The sequence below is a fragment of the Parasteatoda tepidariorum genome, chromosome 9 (assembly GCF_982258835.1).
Source record: "Parasteatoda tepidariorum strain Cologne lab strain chromosome 9, Ptep-v5.0, whole genome shotgun sequence".
In the NCBI taxonomy this organism is placed as follows: Eukaryota; Metazoa; Arthropoda; class Arachnida; order Araneae; family Theridiidae; genus Parasteatoda; species Parasteatoda tepidariorum.
The window spans coordinates 36811856-36833155 of NC_141763.1; the positions used below are offsets into that span (position 1 = coordinate 36811856).

The 21300-nt window shown below is 28.9% G+C and overlaps 1 protein-coding gene across 6 annotated transcripts in view; it reads left to right on the forward strand.

Moving 5' to 3' along the window:
* LOC107451281 (adenosylhomocysteinase-like 1) overlaps positions 1–21300 on the forward strand; it is a 249994-nt gene that overhangs the window by 80111 nt on the left and 148583 nt on the right. The window contains exon 1 of one of the 6 annotated variants that reach the window (XM_087151582.1): positions 730–989. The exons of the other annotated variants lie outside the window; for them this stretch is intronic. Within the exon in view, the coding sequence (XP_087007708.1) occupies positions 861–989 (129 nt within the window). The 5' untranslated portion in view covers positions 730–860. Of the gene's footprint in view, positions 1–729; positions 990–21300 lie in introns of those variants that run through there. 6 annotated transcript variants of the gene reach the window in all.

Here is a 21300-nt window from a genome sequence, read left to right on the forward strand (position 1 = left end):
TTTAGGACATTTACCTTTAAATACCTTTACTGTATTTACCTTTAAATGCCTTCTTTAAAAAGAAAACAAAACACAAAATCTTAACATTTACTAAGTGAATTAAAATGAAAAAATCATTAACTATTGTCTTATGTTGCTGATATTTGTAGTCCTAAATTTTTATTTGAAATTTAAATTTTTAATTTTAAAAATTTTATAAATGAGTACATTTTTAAAACTTTAAATTTAAAAATTAGCTTCGCAGAGTTTACGAAGTCTGGATAAATATGAAATTGTATGTGGAAACTGAAAACCAAATTGGAAACTAAATTTGCAAAATTTTCTGTCTGCGTGGAAAAGCTCCAATTTTTCCAAGTCACCAATTTTTTATTTTTGTCTTCGGTTTGGTAGGATCGCAGTTCACAAATAGCACTTTACTTATAAAACATTGAGAACGTGCACAAATTTTTAAGTATACTTTTGTTGTTCTTTTTCTTTAGTTTGGAAAATAGATTTTTTAGTTAAGAAAATAAATGCCATACATAAATTGTTTTATAGAAATACAACATTTTTATTCCTATCTTACCATTTTGCTTAAAATTGCCAAAAAAGAGTTAAATAGCCAAACAAAGCAATCTCATCACTCTTGTCTATCGTTTCACTTCGAACAACTTTTCAAAACACTGGGAAGTCGGCCTTGGTTTGGGGAAACTCCGCCCAGAGGTTAGGTGACGTAACGATGACGTCACAATGGGGTTTCACTCGTCACGGTTCTGCTTTCAGTGAGGGTAATTTGGAAAAACTCTACCTTCTGTCTGTAGAAGTCTGGTTAAATGCACGTGGTTTTTGATCCAGTTTGATTTTGGAATAACGGCTTCGAAATGAACGGTGTTATTCTCGATAATAATGTGAGGGATCGAATGGAGAATGTAAATAATAATGGAATTAATAATGGACACGCCGTAATTCCAGAAGGAATGGACAGAGATAGTAGAAGTCGCCCATTATCTGTGAGTAATAAGTATATGAAAAATTATACCGTTCATAGTTCTTCCTGATTTAAATAAAAATGGATATAACACTGATAAAAAAAATGGATATAACACTGATATAAAAAAATGGATATGTAATGTGATATTAGAGAAAAAAATGGATATAAAATGTGATATTAGCAAAATAAAAATGGATATAAAATGTGATATTAGAAAAAATGTGCGAGTTTGTTTATTCCGCAAAATTTAGTCTGTTGCGTTTGATTGTTGACAGGATTAAACCGGCCTTAAAGGGTTAAATCGCGAAGGTAAGTGTTTATAAACACGTTTTTAGTCTTGAGATTCCATATAATATAAAAGTGTTTACTAACTTAATTATATATTTAAGTATTAAAAGTTAAGTCATTTTAATTATCTGTGAGTAATTAATGTATAAAAAATTATACCGTTCGATCCTAATTAAAAAAAAAATAAGTGAAAAAGTGAATTATAAAAGTAATGACAGGAAAATATTAATGAGGAATGATAAAACGAACTGTGCTGTACTGTTTATTGCGTGAAACTTAGTCCGTTTCGATTGGTGAAATCGATTAAGCGAGTGTAAAAAGGTTAAACTGCGAAGCTTTTAGGAACATGTTTTTAGTCTTGTTTACATACCTCATAATGTTAAAATGCTTTACCGGAAAGTTAAATCATTTGTGAGTGATTAGTATACGAAAAATTAAAACGTTCATAAATCCTGATTCAAAAAAAAAAAAAAAAAAAAAAAAAAAACTTCAATATCTATGATGAATAATAAAACAAAATGTGCATATCGATTTATTACTTGGAACTTAGTGTTCTTCTATAATGAATAAATTAAGTTGCCGTTAAGAAGGTAATCGTTATGAAAATTTTTTAGTCTTGATATTTCCGTGTAAGCAAGCATACCAATGTTTATTTAATCTAATGAAATTTATTATGTTGTATTTAAAATTTAAATAAGTTCATTTCAATGTTCTGCGTACTAAAATACTTTAAATATATATTAAATTTAAAATAAATCATTACGTTAAAGCAAGCTGTCATTTTTTAATTCTTTTTTTAATTCATTTAAAGATTATCTGTGAAATTTTTATTATTTTTTTAGCAGTTTTTTTCTAACGTAGTCGCTTGTCTTTGAAGCAGTTTTTTCCCCGAACATAATAGGAATATAGTTCAGTTGTTAATTATAAATCAATATTTTAATAGGCTTTAATATTAACTAAAATAAACATTGATTAAACATATTTGTACAAGATTGTGTTTATGGTTAAAATTAATAGCATTTTGATTCCGATTGCTTTTTTTACAAATTTAATTAACAACAATTTAACATTTCCAGTAAAATTTCTAATTTAATATTTTTCCAATGTTAAATTTATAATTTAACACTGGAAATTTTTTTTTCTTCCATTGCATGAGATATTTTAACAGGTTTTGCATATTTTCACGTCGCTGATTCCAAAGCTGCCATCGGTTTTCTTTCTAAGCTACAGTTTTTTTAATGACATTTTTAGTCTATTTTTTTTTTTACCGAAATGTACAAGTTTAAGAAACGTTAAATATAATAGAGAGGCCACAAAAATATTATGACACACTTCTAGGAGAGTTAGGATATATCATTAGGATTAACATTGCATAGGAACCCATACCCGGAAATGTCATCTTATGCTGCTTGTGGTGCTTTCTTAAGTTGTCCAGTTGAGATGCACACAGAAAAAAGTTCTGAATTAAGGAATAGCCCCTAGCGGCGTACGACGACATTTCCGAATATGGGTTCCTAAGCAGTGTTTATCCTAATGACGTGTCCAAACTCCCCCAGAAGTTCGTCATAATAATTTTGTGGCCCCTCAGTTATATTTAACGTTTCTTAAACTTGCACATTTTGACAAAAAATAGCCTTTTTAGAAAAAAAAAATCTGTAGTTTTGGGAAAGAAACAAAATTCACATTTGAAGTCCCCTTACTCGAATCAGATATTTGTATAAATGCAACAAGTAATTTTGCTCCCCAGTGTAATGAATTTTAACTCGTAAAACGTACTCGTAAAACGCAGGTCATTGGGTTAGTGTGTGAAAAAATAACTTAATTTAAAAGATGTATATATATTATCATATATATGTCACATATATTATCATATCATAAAATTTTGGAGTGTTGTTTTGGCATATCGGAAAAAAGCGCTTACAATTAAGAAATAAAAATAAAACAATCCTCAAAAAATCATTTATTTTCTAGTAGTTGCGGAGTGAGGGTGAATTATGCTATCCGCACTGTTGTCTTCAATTTCCCTTCAACACTTTCTTTCCTCTTTCTTAATGAATATTTGATTTTTATTTGGGTTACTGGAGTACTGTTAATGGGGACGGGCGTTTGTTTACAATGCTAAAAATTTGAGGCGGCTTGATTATAATCAAAACACATTTTTATTTTTATCGTTTTCTTTTGTTTTATAAGTATTTGATATTCGCTGCAGCAAACACGTCTGTACGCTTGTTCGCTATAATCTTGAAATATAGCTATTTTTTAGTATTTTGAAAAAAAAAAAAAAAAACTCGGTTTAGGTTCAAAAACAAATCTGACCCTTTCGGTGTGCCGAATTTCAACTCTGTAGCTGCATTCCTGCGGCCTGTAGATCGGCCCGTATGGTATTTTGACAAGTTTAAAAGAATTAATAACTCACAAACAAATTATCAAACGTTAACTTTTTTTTTATTCCGTTGAAATCCCTGTACATTTTTCTGCAAACCTTATTAATTTCAAATTCCCAAGTCTTATAGTTTTTGCTCAGCAAAACTAAATGTTATGTTTAGTTCAACACCCAAAAAAGCGACTTCGTTAGTGTCATCGTCCCTAATAATAATTTAATGTCGATATAATATAGAGCAATATAGTGTTAATATAGAATATAATGTAAAAATATTTAATCCTCTTGTTTTAATTGTTATTTTTCATTTCAACCAAAATGTGTGATCTAAAACTTTACGTTACGTCAATCGAAATTAAAATTAACTCAATGTTACATAGTGTCACAATATTAGCAATTGTAACTGTTACCACAGGCTATAAAAGTTTCAATTATCAAAAGTCAACGAAATTGTTTCACTATCTGTTCGTTGGTAACTAATTAAACCTTTTTTTTTTTTTTTTGTTTTTTTTTTTTTGTTTGTGCTGAGAGAGAGTATTTTTTGCAATCCGGTGAAATTCGTTTCTAAATTTATGAGAACTTTTATCTGTTGGTAATATTAATCGTTGAGAAATCTTCCACGTGGTTGCTGTGAAGTATGGCTATTGTAACATTTATCTTAGGCTATAAAAGCTATAGTTATAAAAAGTCAAAAATTGTTACACCGTCTTGTGGGTAGCTAGTAAATTCGGAATCCGGTCAGAGTCTCCAAATTATGAAAAAGATCCATGTGCTGGTCGCATTAATTGTTGTAAAATCGTACACATGGTATTTTTTTATCTAATACATTCAAATGTGTTTAATAAAAGGAATGGGAAATAAAGTATTGCATAATTCATTAAAAAAAAACTAACATATATGAATTTTGAAATAAAAACAAAAATGAGTATATTTTATTGCGCCATTGAGTTTATTGTGATATGATATTTAAGAATCTATTAGTTAAAATCGGTTATTTATCACGAGTTTTTTTTTATTTTTATGTCTGCTAGACCGGAGTCTTGTTTGAAACTCTTGTCTGTTTGACGTCTTATTCTTTATTTATTCAATTGCACTGCTTTTCAAATAGCGTCTAATTGTAAATATTTTTCTAGACTTATTCTTCTTTCTATTAAGTGGTTTTCCTAATTTTATTTGTATAACATTAAGTCTTAACCTAGTTCAGCTGTTGTCTGCTTTCTCTGCCCTCAGAAAAATTCGGACTTGTTGGAAGCAAACATTTTAACTACAGACCCACTGCTCTATCCTACGTATTGCTTTGCAGTATTACTGTCATTTACTGTGTATGCGTCTTTTAACTGTTGTAGGATTTTTTTTTTTCTTTTCATACTTTTGATTTAAAAAAAAAATCCTACTCCATTTTGTGTTTTTGCAATTTTGCTGTAATTTTTAATCAAAAATTTATTATTATTTAGTTACGCACTATATTATTATTATTGAATTATTATTATATTATTATTATTGTATTATTATTTTATTATTATTGCATTATTATTGTATTATTATTTTATTATTATTGCATTATTATTATTGTATTATTATATTATTATTGTATTATTATTATTGTATTATATTATTATTATTGTATTATTATATAATTATTGTATTATTTTATTATTATTATTAAATTATTATTGTATTATATTATTATTATTATTATTATATTATTATTATATTATTATTATTATAATAATATTATTATTATATTAATATTATTATATTATTATTATATTATTATTACATTAATTTTATTCTAATTATTATTATATTATTATTACATTAATTTTATTCTAATTATTATTATATTATTATTACATTAATTTTATTCTAATTATTATTAAATTAGGGGGTTATTATTTATTCATTCATACTTCATTATTTATTTATTTTTGCAAGGAGTTTCAAGTAAAATTCTGAATTTGAAATATGTTCTAAAATATGTTTCTTTAACCCTTTGATGCAAAATTTTTAGTAAACATATTTTTTATTATTTTGTATTCACTGATCTGTCCAGGCCGAATTTACTACCGTTTAGCGGTACCTTCACAAATTCAACTTTAGGAAAAACGGTAGTTTCACAAATTCAATTTTAGGGAAAACGGTTGTTTCACAAAATACTTTCTCTTAAAATTTTATTTTTGGATCCCTTAAGAAACGATAAATCCATATTTTTGTGTTGATTTTTTAATATAATTTTTAATTTTTCACAAATTATGTCTAAATTTTCACAAAATAGGTACCTCTCAGAAAAGCCTAGACAGACCCCTGGTATTTTAAGGCAAATTAAGTGAGAAATATTATATTTATGTATCTTTTTCTGCGTTAAAAAATCGTCCAAACACGACTCACTTCCAAACAATAATTTTTCAAGTGTGCACTTACTTGCAGTTTTTTAGATCTAAGAGAAAACAGTTATTTATCATTGAAATTTCTTTACTTTGCAAAATCAATTAATTATTAAGTTTTGAATATGAGCGAAATCTTTTTTTTTTTCGAACTACTTTTTTTGGATTTTATATTTTAGTACAAATATAATTCTAAAAATATAAGATTTTTTTTATTAACTGTTAGATTCTTTTATTTACTATTAACTCTTATATTGTTTTATTTATTACTATTAACTATTAGATTTTTTTATATAATTAAAAAGCACCAATATATTTTTGCTTGTAATTAGTGTGTCAGAATATATATATCTATATATGATTTTTTTTTTTTATGTCACAAATAATTTTTGTTTGATTAAGACCTGTTTCGCAAATTACTTAAGGACTTAAAACCACCAGTTGGCAATCTTTGCTGTACGTAAATAATAATGGCTTGAAACTTTTTCATTGTAGAATGAATATAAGAATGTAGAATATATTGTAAAACAGAATATAATTTAAAATGCAAAACACTTTGAATTACTTTTCCAGTACTTTTTTTCCCATATTTTGTCTAAGCGTTGCATTTTTTTTATTATCCCATGTCCTTCTTTCTGAATGAATTTCTTCGAAATTCTTTCACTTCCCAGTCAGCTTCCTGCACCAAGATTTGACAAGGGACGTGTGTTTTTCATAATTCTCTTCTTGGCATAATGCAGAATAGTTCTTTTGTTCTAGCATTTCATCGAAGAAGACGTGTTGTCTAGCGTAAATCTCTATAGGAATCTTATTTCCTGAACCATCTCTTCTTCAATGCTATTTTTTTTCCATCTTCCGCTTCATTCAAGATTTCACATTGGGTTGTCTTGGAAGAACGACAGCTTGTCAAATTTTTTAAAAGCTATTTATTAGGAGTTCATCGTGGGTCATTAAGGTTAACTTAACTCTTTATGTAGCTGTCGTTAATTTTAAATAGCTTTTCATTAAGGTTCGCCAGATGCTATTTTTTCTTTAAGTCCGGAAATTAAATTTATTACTACATTTAAAAGTTGATTTGATAATAAATTAAATGCATTGTCCCTATAAATCGAAGGAGAAAGATATTACTTGGTTTAAAAACTTCATTTGGTACAATAACATACAAATAGGAAAAAAGCCGTCGATATGTTTCAAGCGCTCAAAAATAGGCGCCCATTTTCAAAACTGGCCAGATGTGAAGGAGAAGAAACAAAAGAGATTTGAAATATAAAATGTTAAGTTGCCAACGGGAAAAAGGAAAAATAAAGGTAATAGAACAAGAAAAATAATGTTGAAGAAAAATCACAACCTTTTCGTAGCGCATGGAGATGCATTTTACCCTGATTTGCCCCTCTCGGCTTCTGTGATTTTTCTTGTTCTGTTTTTCATCTTTTTCTTTTTCGGCCTCTGTGGGTTTTTCTAGTTTTGTTTCTCACCTTTATTTTTCCATTTTTCTTTGGCAACTTTTCGTTTTATGTTTCAAATCTCATTTTTTTTTTCACATGTGGTAAGTCTTAAAAATGGACACCTATTTTTGAAAGCTTGGAGCATGTCGATTGTTATTTTTATTTTGTATGTTTTAGAAACGAATGAAATTTTTAAGTAAAACTTGATTTGTTTAAAATTGATCGCTCAAAGGGATACGGGTTGAAAAGAAAATCCTAAAAAAATATTTATAAGAAAAGTACAAGTAGTACTAAGAGGCAGTCAGTCCATGGAAAGTGTGACACTTTTTTAATAATTAGTCCCTCTCCTCCCTTTGATCCCAAGTGTCACATTTCATCATACCCCTACCCCCCCCCCTTCTTGTCACGCTATTTTACAAAAACAAATCTTGCAGCTCAGGTTAAAACATTATTTCATTTACACGTTATTTCATTTAATTTTGGTTTAAATGTGAATGTGATTTAATGACATTTGTGACTATATGAATTGTTATCGTGATTGCGTGGTTTAATGACATTTGTAACCTTAATAATTGTGATTGTTTGTTTACTTATTTATAAAGAAAGAATGATAAGAAAATGTTACAAAAAAGTATTATAAAAATAATTATTTTACTGATTTTGAAAATTTTTTACTTTAAATCAAGAGTAAAAATAAACTAATTGCAAACAATCCTCTCTCCCTCATGTTTGCGGAAGTTTTTTTTTTCTTTTTTTTTAAAATTCTAATTTTTTGACCAAATTCAATTATTTTTTGAATTAAGAAGAGATTTCGGAAAAAAGAAATTTGATGTCTTTCATAAGCACAGTTCACGTCAGCAAAAAGAAACAAATCGCTAACCCCCTCCCGCTTAGTTTCTTACATAATATTTTAACGTCTTCAAAACTCGTTGCCTAAATTTCAAAACTCGAATTTTTTAGTTTGCTTAGATTATGTTTTAAAATCTAAAGAGTAACGAACGACATTTTGTAGCTTGAGAAAAGTTAAATATTTATGTACCTTATTTGCCGACGAACTTTTCTTTAAACCTTACTTTGTATCAGCCTTATTTAAACTTTAAATGTATTTTTTCCGAAACAGTGTATTTAAAATTAGGTGGATTAGAAATAGAAGCAACCGAAGAGATTAATCGGTTATGAAGTTTTCAATGTTAAAAAATATTTAAAAAAATATTTATGATTATTTTTAGGAAATTGAAAGATTCTCACATTTTTAACCTGATTTAATAAGATTTGCTATTATCATAGTACACACAGTAGAGTCCCGATTATCCGAATTTCCGCATTAACCGAGAATATATCAAGGTTTTTTTTTTGTTCTAGTTTATTTTTAAAACTACCGCCAAAAACAATTCCTGAATTTTATCTGCCAAACACTCAGGAAAACAAACTGACGGACTGACAAACTGACTCCTTTTTTATACTCTTCGCTTAAACCGAGTTTTTCTGAATGTCTGATAAAGCGTAGCTGCTTGCTTAGCTGCTTTTCCAGTAGATTACAATGTTTTTTCGGTTTAATGAATTATTCTCCCTGATTTTGTGTATTTTAGAAAATTATCTAAAATTGGGAAAGTTTTGGATAAATAAATTCTTATATATTAAAAAGAATTTTACTCAGTTCATTTGCTCGAATATTTAAAAGAATTACTGTTAAATAGTCTCGTTTATGCTAATATATTTGATACTGTAGTTCAGGGATGGCGAACCAATGGCACGCGTGCCATTTATGGCACCTGACACAATATTTTGGGCACGCCACCGATCACATTTGTTATTACACTATGAATTGTTATTACACAAATGTTGTTACACTATGAAGCATATGTAACAATTAAATAAAAACACACAAAATAATAAACAATTATTAATAAAAAATGTACAATTAATGCTAAAAAAACAATTAATAACCATAAAAAACAAGCTAACAATAAATAACTAGCAAAAAAAATTAACAGTTCTGCTTAAACTTAACATCTTACAACCTAATATAAGTTATTTGTCATCTAATCTGCAACAGCAGAAGTCACACTGATGTTACTTTAAGTTGAATTACGCGTATAACTGAGACATTGCAAAATGTTCCCCCCCCCCCAATGTAAATAAGGAGTTTTGAGTTGATAGTATTTAGTATTATTATTTTCCCAATAATTACGAAGTCAAAATTATTTGACGGCACGTCTATGACCTCATTAAACAATTTTTTAGAAAAAATGGCACGTTGGTGTATAAAGGTTCGCCACCCCTGCTCTAGTTCATTTTTAAATGATTTAAATATTTAAGTTTTTATTTATTCAGAAATTTTTATATTTTTTAAAAATAATTTAAGAATGTGTTATGATACTTATTTAAAATGAATTTTATCTCTATCACTATTTAAAATTATGAATTCAATCAAATATACCATAAACATAATAAAATAATTTTATATTCAAGTCCATTTAATGTCAATTGTAAATAGACATTGCGACTCTTAATTTAGTTTTTCATTTTATTTTAACTATAAAAAGCTCTAAAATTCATATTGTAGATGTTGCATAATATTTAGCATGAATTTTATATTATTTCGTAAAAGCTACTCAAATTTTTTTTCCCTTCGTGTTACAGCTATGAAAAATTAATTTTGAAACCTGTTCAAAGTTAATTTTTCCGAAATGTTAAACTCTGAATTATCGAAAAGATTTAAAATATTTTTGTGTAAATTAAACATTCTTATATTGTAGTTTGATACTGGTATGAATTTTTAAATTGTTGAAACTGTATATTATACTTTCAAAAACATTTACATAAGCATTTCATTTCCTTCTACCCATTTCCGAAAAGCAGGAAGCTGTATTTCTAGAGCAGCGACTTGTTATGAAAAATTGAATAATAAGGTAAAATAGGTAATTCAGTCTGAGGTCAACGCCGTCATTTTACATAGCAGGAACTATTTTCGTTTTGATAAGCAAATTCATTGAATACTGCTTTTCCTTTGTTGATAAAGATATTTTTATCAGTGTGTAGGAATATGCTATTTTATAAACAATTTTTTTTTTATCGCAATGAAGTATCAGTTTGTTTTACTAACCTGTTCGTATTTTAAAAAAAAAATGAAGGTAATTTTTTTCCCGTCTGGTTTAGGAACCAGTATGCTTATTTTCCTATTCGTTTATGTTTAACTTAATCATTAATTACAGTAGACCTTCGTTTATCCGAATTACTTGGTACCGAATCTACTTCGTGTAATTGTGTCTTTTTTTTTCCTCCCTTTTTTCTAAGGATGGAGAGCTGAGCCGCGATGGCTCAGGAGTTAGAAGGTTCGCCTTCCAATGAGGTGAAACGGATTCGAATCTCACGATGGCTAGTCGATACGGATCCACATTGAGTTGCACCGACCACAGTACTGACGTGAAATATCCTCAGTGGTAGACGGATCATGGGTTAAAGTCCCTTTGCCGTCAGGCTAACTGTGGGAGGTTATCGTGGTCTTCCTCTCCATGTAACGCAAATGCGGGTTAGTTCCATCAAAAAGTCCTCCACGAAGGCAGATTTCTCTCAATACTTGATCCAGGAGTTCTCTTGTCCTCTGGATTGGGTTCAAAATTACAAGGCTGCGGAATTGAACATTAGTAGTCGTAAACCCAAAGAATTGGATCGACTGTTCACCGACTGTTATAATAGGATAGAGCGCTTCCGAATGAGGTGACCCGGGTCCGAATCCCAGTTGGTGACTGGTTGATACAAATTCCGCACCCTGCTTGCACCATCCTCGGTATTAATGTAAAATATCCTCAAGGGTAGACGGCTCATATGTTAGAATCGTCGGGCTAACCGTGGTAGATAGTAATGGTTTTAATCTCCTTGTAACGTAAATGGGAGAGGAGGAATTAGTTCCATCTAAAAATCCTCCACGAAGGTTAGTTTTTCCTAATGCCTTAACAGGGAGTTCCCTTGTCTTCTCGTTTGGGTTCAAAATTACACGGCTATGGAGTTGAATATTGACAGTCGTAAACTAACAATCAGGACGGCCGTAAAATAAAATAAAATTTGTTTTTATCAACAAACTTTAAAAAATGATTTATTTTAAGTTATAGTGTTACATACTATTAAAATTTCATTTTAATATGACTATTTAAAAATGTATTTTTCTCTGAGAGGTATCAAAAGTGTTTATTTTCATTTTCACTTGTACGATTGCCTCAGATAGCGGGACACATGGTTTAAGATAAGATATCATCTAAGATTATTCATATTGATATTTTTTTAAGACTTCGTAAGGCTTTCCATTCGTATTACTATAATATATTTTATAATACTACTATATACTATAATATATGTACTTATTTTAATGAAAAATATAGATTATAAAAATAATTTAATGTTTTAAAATATTTCGATTGTAAATGTTATTGTAGTAAATGTTTTAATTTTTATTTAAAGTGTGTGATGTTACACTTCTTTGTCACACCCTTCTCCCTTATCGCAAAATGTCACAATTTTAACACCGACACCGTTTATGGACGTCTCCAAATCTATGTTTCCGATCTTGAGTCTCACGCGTTGACTCAACGTGATTGCCAAGGGGGTAACGGCAGTTTGTTTTGTGCTCACATCAATTTCCCTTCAATTTTCATTCAGTGACTTATTCGTGTTTTGAATGTAACAAATTTCGTACTTGTTACATACGATGTATCAGAATTTTGTGTGGTTCTTTATTTTTTTCTTAAAAAATGAAGAAAAAAATGGAAACACTGCTTGAAATAGAAATTAGACGATAAGAATTTGTTTTTAAACGAAATTCCCTTTTTGTTTCCTTTTTGAATTTCGTAAACAGATTTTAAGTGAGGAAAAAAACGTGAAACGGTAAGCTGATTGTTTCAACAAAAATTAAGTTACGAAAAGTTCCATCCTACTTAATCATTCATGTTTAGTATCATTTACATAAGATGTTGAACTTGACCTTGTAGTGCAGACGAGTTCCAACTTTCATCAAATATTGCGCAAAATAATGAATTGCTTTTTGCGTTTGATTTTTCTAATTCTCTAAAATATGGCTTTTTATTGAAATTATTTCTGTATTTCCCCTGAATTTGTCCCGACTAAAATTTAAAGCTCATAACCCGTTTAATACTTCTAGACTACCCTTAAGCCATAAATGCTTCTCTATTAATTGATATGTACAGTAACCAAAATAAATAGATGGAATTAAATGAATAAATAAAAAATAAATTCTCTCTCTTAATGATGCAAACGGTTGCTACTTAGTAACTGCAACTATTAATGTAATTATTTATAATTTATTATCTATATATTTCATTAATTTAATTATTTCAAAAGCTAACTCACAAAAACGTACTTAATCTGACTAAACAAACCTCTTTTTTTTGACAGATTTGGAATTTTGGCTATTAAAGTAGGGAAGTGATTAGACGTAATCACTTTTTTCTTATTTCGACATACTGCATTACCTTTTTAATCAAATCGAAAATTATTTGACCACAATTATGAAAATCGATCTAAAATCCAGTCTAAGCTAAAAATAACTGTCCATAATTTTTAATTGTTATCATTAATGGTCGAAAAATTTGGAATTTTAAGCACTGCCAACTTTTTCAGCATTGTAAACTAGAAAATTTTAAAATTACTTCAAAATTTGAGCAAAGTTGATTAAATAGTTTCTAAATTAAAAACTTTCAATTTTTCTTTGTGTCGTATTTTTAAATTTTCTTTGCGTAGAACAAGTGCAAAAAATGTCTCTTGTATATTTTTTGTGCAGGATGTCTCTTTAAAAGAAGTATTACCTATAAAGAATGAATGATATTACACTTTGACACAAACTTTCTAATATGCTTGGGGGGTAGCAATGCAAAGAGGGTCGCTTCACTGAACAAAGCAAGAGCACAGGAGGATGGCTAAAATATACCACATACAAGCAATGTTTATAGGTAATACAATTTTTAGACTGTTAATTTAAGCATTATTTTATACTGATACCTAAATGAAATTATCATTTCGAACATCGCCACTCAATCGCCATTTTTTACGTCGAAAACATACCTAATTTGCAATCCATTTTTTGTTTTAATAAATATGGAGTACCGTAAACCGGGGCGAGTCTACCCATTTTTTCAGTTTGCCAACTTTCAAGTGGTCAAACTTTTGTAAATATTAAAGAAAAAAGGCTTTTAATAGGTGTTTCGGAATCGCTATTTATCCCTCTTCAGAGCTGTGAAATCGATTTTAGAAAATATTAACAGTTACGCTGTTACTGTATATTTTTATAGAACTGTTGACAAATCTCTCGTATGGGGCGAGTCTACCCATTCGACTAAAATGAATGTTAACATTGTAAATAATCAAATTTTACTATTCAATTGTTATTTTAGTTACTATATAGAATATTTATGAAGTAAAATTCATAACTTTATTATATATTCCATTTTTTTATTCATAAAATAACACAACTTGAATGTTTGATAGATTATTACATTTTGATCACAGTTTTGTTTTTATAATCATTAATATTATAAAATAACATTTTTTTCTGATTATTGTTGATAAAAATAAATTAAAATTAATATTGTTATTGTTTGGCTTTTATCCTTTGGAAAGCTTTTTCCATCTCAGGTGGCATTTTTTTGTAACATTTAAATCCATTTGTTTTGCGAATATAATTTCGAACTATCTCTAATAATAAATAATAATTTATTTAACTTGCATTAAATAAAAAAAGTTAATTTTGTAATATAAAAATTGAAAAAAAAATAGGTATAATAAACATATTTTATATTTACATTTATATTTAACCTATAAATTTTCTTATTAATGATAAATCAATGCAGAAATTTATTTATCAAACTTATCAATGCAGAATTAAAATAATATACTCAAATTCATTTAAAATGACTTAATTTTAATATAAACAAAGTTCTAAATTATATTATTATGCTTTATTAAAACTAAATACGAATGGGTAGACTCGCCCCGCGAATTCTGGCTTTTTGTTTACAACAGCAAAACTTACATTCTTTTTGTTTTTTTTTTTCATATAAAATTAATGTAATCTTAGTCTTAGATAAGTTTATCACTTAACCAAAGTGAAAATAGTAATAATAATAATATACTTACGGAGCACCAACTAAAAGTTTGCTGATTTTCATTACAAATCTCTCAAAAGACGTTTGAACAGGTCGGTTAAAAAGACACCAAATAAATAAAAACGGATCAAACTACTACAGCGCTATCTTCCTTAGAGTCAGAACTAAGTCCTCCGTCGGTAAAATTTTTTTTATTTGCAATTTAAAATAGTGAAAATTAAATAAAACTAAAATGGGTAGACTCGCCCCTGGATGGGTAGACTCGCCCCGGTTTACGGTAATAAATATTTTATTACATTCTGAAAATTATTTTATTTCTCACTTGTTTCTTAAAATTTTCTTCATTCTAGAAATGAACCTTGTAATGTTTTCCATATTTTGAGAAATGCTTTAAAAGAAGTATGTTACATTATTAATAAACAGTTTCTTTAATAATTTAAGATTCAAAATTTTTGAAAAAATGGCCACAAGTGGTCACTGCTGAAAACGCTACTATCTGGCCACAAGCTAAATTTTCTAATTTTGCCCTATAATCTCCTATATAATTGTACAGTGCGTTAAAAATATAAATGGATCACCTCGAATAACTTTTGATCTAATAATCAGATCTTCACTTTCTAGGACTTGATCTTAAAGGTTCGAAGGGTTGACCTCAAGTTGACTAATTAATTAGTGCAGACGATATTTAAAGCTACGAAATCAGATATAAAAACGTATTTTCTCTGAATAAACATATCTTTTTTGTTGACAAATTTGGATTTTGGACTGCCGAAATACTGGGGGTAGCCGTAATTTCGGAAATAAGATCCCAATAATATGGTCAGGAGAGCAATCCAAAATTTGGACTCTTTAAAGTACTTTTTGCATATTTCAACATATCTTTAGAACTTTTGAAGCAATTTGAAAAATTTTTGCACGCAATTATAAAATTCTTTTACCTAAATATAATTCCATGCAAAATATAATTTTCAGTAAATATTTATTATTTTTTTTATAATTTTATTAAATTACAGTCGAAAAAATTTCGAATTACAATGCATAAAATTTTTCGAACAGTTTAACGAATGCAACTTAAAATGGCAAAATACACACGTTGAACGAAATCGGTCGGTAAGTTCCTGAGAAATCGAATTTTTTATAAGTCGTATTTTTAAAATTCGATTTCTCAGTTGAATGAATTAACATATTTGAGGTCACAGATCAATTCAGGGTGGTTCGTTTTGTACACAGTATACAGTTGCTGCATACTGTACAGAGTTGTTAAAATGTACACAAATCTTTTGTCATTCGACCTGCATGCCTACTTCCTTAATTCTTTTGTTTGTGTTCGAAGAAAAAAAATAATATTGCATTTGGGGTTTACCTTCTTCCTTACAATTCCTTTTTTTTTTGATGCATGGGTTTATTGCCTTTTCCCTTCTGCAGTCTGTGAATGAAGGGTACCTGTATTGCTATTTAACCACAATTTTATGTCTCTTTGTGTAAACCGTCAATGTAATTTTCACGTGTTCATTTCATGGCGGCTGCTATAAAATGTTCCATCCTTTCTTCGCCAGCTAATTGCGCCAACTGTTATTGCTTTCTTGTGATTTACACCTATGAGGGTATGCCTCCATAATCACTTTTCTTATTTCAATTCCGAATTGTATTGTCAAAAAAATAATTAATCGCTTCTATTTTGATGCAATTGTTCATCCAAAAAGGAACAATGTTTGCCAAGAAAACTTTGGCAAACATTGATATTCTTTCGTGATATAATCATATTTTTTCGTTAAATGGTCATGATGTTTTATCTAATCATGATAAAATATCTTTAGATCAGAAGTCAAAACACTTTTTTAAATCTTAAGTCTTAGGTAAAAGAATGAAATAACCAGTTGGTGTAAACAAGTATGTACAAACACTTTTATCATAAATACACTTAACCCATTAATGCCCATTAATCCAGTATTGCCCAACCACTTTTTGTGGCTGGACATTAATGGGTTAACAGAAATTCTCTTTCACGTCCATTAGTAATTTAAAAGATAAAAAGGGTGAATTCATTCAAACCTGGAGTAAGCAATGGGGCTGAGAAGAAAAAAATTTCAAAATGTCGAAACGCAAACAAATTATTGGAAGATAACTTCTCCATTGCGTAATCCTGATCTTTACATAATTTATTTTTGTTTTGGTATTCTAAGAATTCTTTTCAGTATGTGAAACTTCACGGACTTAAGTACATGAAACTTACTCTAGGTTTGCCTGAACAAATTTTTTATGTACTTTAAATTTTAAATTACTTATGGAGGTAAAAGAGAATTTGCAACGAAAAGTTTCTCCCTTGGTATGGCGTCCTCCTAAACATTAATGAGGAAAGTTCATGATAAAATACACAATGCATCACACGTATTACTACTCTTCACTCCGAATTGGAGTATAGGGCTTCTATCATAGCATTCCATTTTTTTCTATCCGTGGCCACATATTTTTTGCCTCTCCATGTTTTTCCTATTGTTTTCAATTCGTTTACAATCGTCCTGTGCCAAGTATTTTTAGGTCTTCCTCTTTTTCTATTGCCGTGAGGGTTACAATTCAAAACTTGTTCATAGTAAAATAAATGTATCTAAATTCTTCTTATTTTTTTATATTATAGGCTAAAAGTTCCTGTTCTAAAATAAGCCAAGCGTAGTTTTAGACAACCTATCGTTTTTTTCTAGAATCCTGAGATTTTTCCCCTAATAAATTTCATTTCTAAAAATGTTTCTGTATATTTTTTTCTGATGATTTTTCCATATTTTGGAGAAAAAATTGGCAGTTTAAAAAACTATATAGAATAACAACTTCTTAAAATTGAACTTCTCAAAACTGGTTTCAGCGTATTGCATTCTTTTTTATCTATATTTAGTCGCTTAAGTCATATAAAAGTTTACTTCCTGTTGATGTTTTACTGATTTTTTTAAAATTCTGAAATTGTTTTGATACTAATGCATGTGAATCTGGAAGGAGACAGGAATAGAATGTTACTGCTTGCTCATGTGGACCATTAAAGCTATCTCTTTTACATTTGATTAGTTGAAGGAATTTTCTATCTACTTAACTATTTTCAATAAAAGCCAATCTTATCTGAGTCTCAAACACACGTAATTTTCTAAAATTTCAAAGAAAAACATTACCATTCTGTTGTGCGCAATTACCCGATACCTTGTATTTATCCGATGCCATGGATGTTTACCCTAAATTATGAACGCCTGCGTGTTTTATGTCTGTTGATGTTTGAGCATACAAAATTATCGAAAATTTATTATGATACTATTAACAATCTCAACGTTTCTCATAATTGAACTATAGTATTAGTCAATTTTTTTTTTTTAAGGGGACGTTTTTACATCAAACTGATCATTAATATTGTTTCCAGATTTATTCCTTATAAGTTAGCAAAATTTTTTCAAAATAAGAGAACATTTTTTTGTCTACATTCAAATCAAGTGTATTTTTTCCTACCATAAACGCTCTTCTGAACGATTCGAAACTGTGGTTTATCATTATTTTGCTCCAAGCTCTTCAATTATCAACGACCAGTTGACTGTCAAAATATTCGATGCTTTTGTAGAATAATCCTATTTGCTGGATATGAAGTCTTGAAGTATGTTCTGTTTTTATTATAAAACACAATAATTTTCTTTTTCTTTCGTTAAAAAATTACTTCACACTGCTTTTAAGTATGAAAATAATTACTAGCTAAAATTTTAAAATTATGAACACCCAAATAAAAATAAATGTTCTATTCTTCCAGTTACTGCAGAAGACCATCTCAGATAAGAATGTTGCTATACCCGTTTATGGCATACAAATTTAGATTTAATAAGTTGATAAATATTTCCACTTTTGAAAATTATACTGAGCCACTTACCGCCAGAAACAAGTCTTGTAACTGTTCTTGATGAAGATAATCTTCAATTTTTCCTCTATTTCAATTAATTTTGATTTTGTTGACAGAAGGACGTTTTCATAAAGACATCATTTCATTTGAAATGTAATTGAAAACTGATTTGTTCTATGTGATGTTGATTAATTTGTTAAACATGTGATCGAAATACTTTGGAAATTTAACGAAACAACTATGCCTTTTGATTTTAAAATGCGGTTATGGACTAAGAAGATTTGTTCGGAGTCTATGGTGAGAGCTGCGAAATTCAATTGTTTGTAGATTAATTTTGATATTTTAATTTTTTTTTATTATCCGTCACATCTTTATTTATTTATTATTTTGGTATTTTTCTGGTTTTTAGGAATCGTCTGATATTAATTATTATATTTATATTATCGTTTGTCAAATTCGATAAATATATAGTTGGTAATTTTTTATTTTATTTGACACATAGACAAGGACCGATCACGACAATATCAGGCCCAATGCCCACCAAATTTTCCGGGCCCTTTACAAAATGTTTTGAAACTAAATTACTGAAGAGTAGTCCTAACAATAAAAAGGAATCTATAGAACTGCATCATTCAAGAGAATTATTCTAAAAAAAATGTAAAAGCAGACAATTGTAGATTATTTTTCGAACATAAAGTTTACGCATCTATATATTAAAGCAAAATATAAAACAACAAAACAATGTTATTGTCATGTGCATTATTGCTTTTGAAATATATCCACCAATGTAACAGCAACAAAATAATATTTATTAAAATTTAAAACGGTAAAACAAAACTATTATGAGCATATTATAAGGGACCTCAACGGCCAAAATACAGAATTATAGAAATATTCTCTTAACGAGGAAAGCTCCTCTTCATCTACTCTTAATTCTTTGATTAGGTTAGTGATTAACTCGCCCTCTAGCGGTGAGCCAATCACTACAGTTATGTCAAAATAAAAATAGTTAGGTGATCAGAAACAATTGATATTAGTGCTTTTTGCAAAAAGTTCATGTTCAAATAAAAATGGTTATAGATATTTGGTGACCACTAACAAGAATTATCATGGACTTTTGCTGTGTCATTAAGCTGTAATTATTCATTAGTTAAACGAACACAAAGCTGGCCCACTTTACTTTCGAATTTGATTAGTGCAATGTTTATGTGAGTTTGGTTGTATCACGATAAAAAGAAAATTTGAAATAAAAAAAATGCATTTTTTTTTAGAAAAACTGTTTTTTTTTCTTCAGTATTTAAAAGAAATAATAATATTGAGGACTTTTTACTAATTTACCTCAGAAATTATGGGCCCTTGGCACATGCCCATTGGGCCTAGGCGATAATCAGGCCCTGCTCATAGGAGTAGGATATTTTAAGAGTGGCTTCAGAGTTATGCGGATATTTAGCACAAATAGGATGCGTTGTAATTTCTGTTACTTTATTTTTTCGTTCGTTGTTACAATATTCCTTAATTCCAGATCGATAAGTACTGAAATAGACAAATATGTTCGGAAAATAAACACAGAATCAAAAATATAGAAATGCGCTCGTGAAACCTTTTCAAGACATGCACTTATAATGATGAAAATGTCGACCTTCCTAACTAATCTCTTGGAGCTGAGGGTAAGTTCCAAATGCTAAATGAAAACATACATTTTTTCTTTCAGATTTGGATTCCTTAGAAAAGATTGATCCACTGGTTTTTGCATTTTGGTTCAGAGATGGCGCTGGAATCATTTAATCAAACTGGAGTGTAACATCAAGATATCACGAGAAGTGCATTGCAGATTGAAAAAAATAAGAAGCAGATGTGTCTGATATTTTGTAAACAGTAAATTAATGACGCCAAGCCCCATGGCGAGGTTGATAGTAAAGTCAAAAATGGTGTCTTTAGATAAATGTTTAAATTTCAAACACTTTTTTTTTCATTTTTTATTCAATCTGCAATATATTTCTTGCGATATCTTCATTTTTAACAATTTAAAACTGTTCCATTTTATGATCATAGCGCCATCTCTGAACCGAAAGTTAAAGACCTGTAGATCAAAGAGGTGTACCTTTTTCTCTGAACGATTCAAAACTAACAAAATAATAAAGGTTTCTATTTAAAATTTTAAAGTTTTTACCTGCTCCAATCCCAAAGGGTGAAGTGGTTGAATTTGAGAAACTGAAGCGGTAAGGCGTTCATTGATTAAAAACTTCATTCGTTTCAAAATATATATTAGTAGGAAATAACTGTTGAGATGTTTCAAGCGCTCAAAAACGGGCTACATAGAGCGTGGAAATGCATTTTACCCTGACATGCTACTCTTGGTTTTTCTTGCTCTGTTTTTCATCTTTTTTCTCTCTCCCTCCCCCCCCCCCAAGTTTTGTTTCACACGCTTTTTTTTTTCTTTTTTCTTCCATTTTTCGTTGACAACTTGTCGTTTTATATTTCAAACCACTTTTGTTTCATCTCATTCACGCCTGGCAAGTTTTGAAAATGTGCGCCGGTTTTTGAGCGCTTGAAACATGTTGACTGTTATTTCCTACTATACATATTTTTGAAGCGAATGAAGTTTTTAAAAAGTAATTTCTTTCGTGCGTTTTTGGATTTTTTTTAATCGATGCATATTTCTTGAAATAAATAAAATACTTAATAATGAATACATAATAATTATGAATAAAATTTTAAAAAAATGTTTAAAAATTGCTGCTTGTAATGCGTTATTTTCGTTCTGGAATGCTATCGGAGGATAAGAATTTCAACTAGATATTGATATTTACGAATACGTAAAACTAATTTTGTAAGATGGGCCTTCTGCTAAATCAA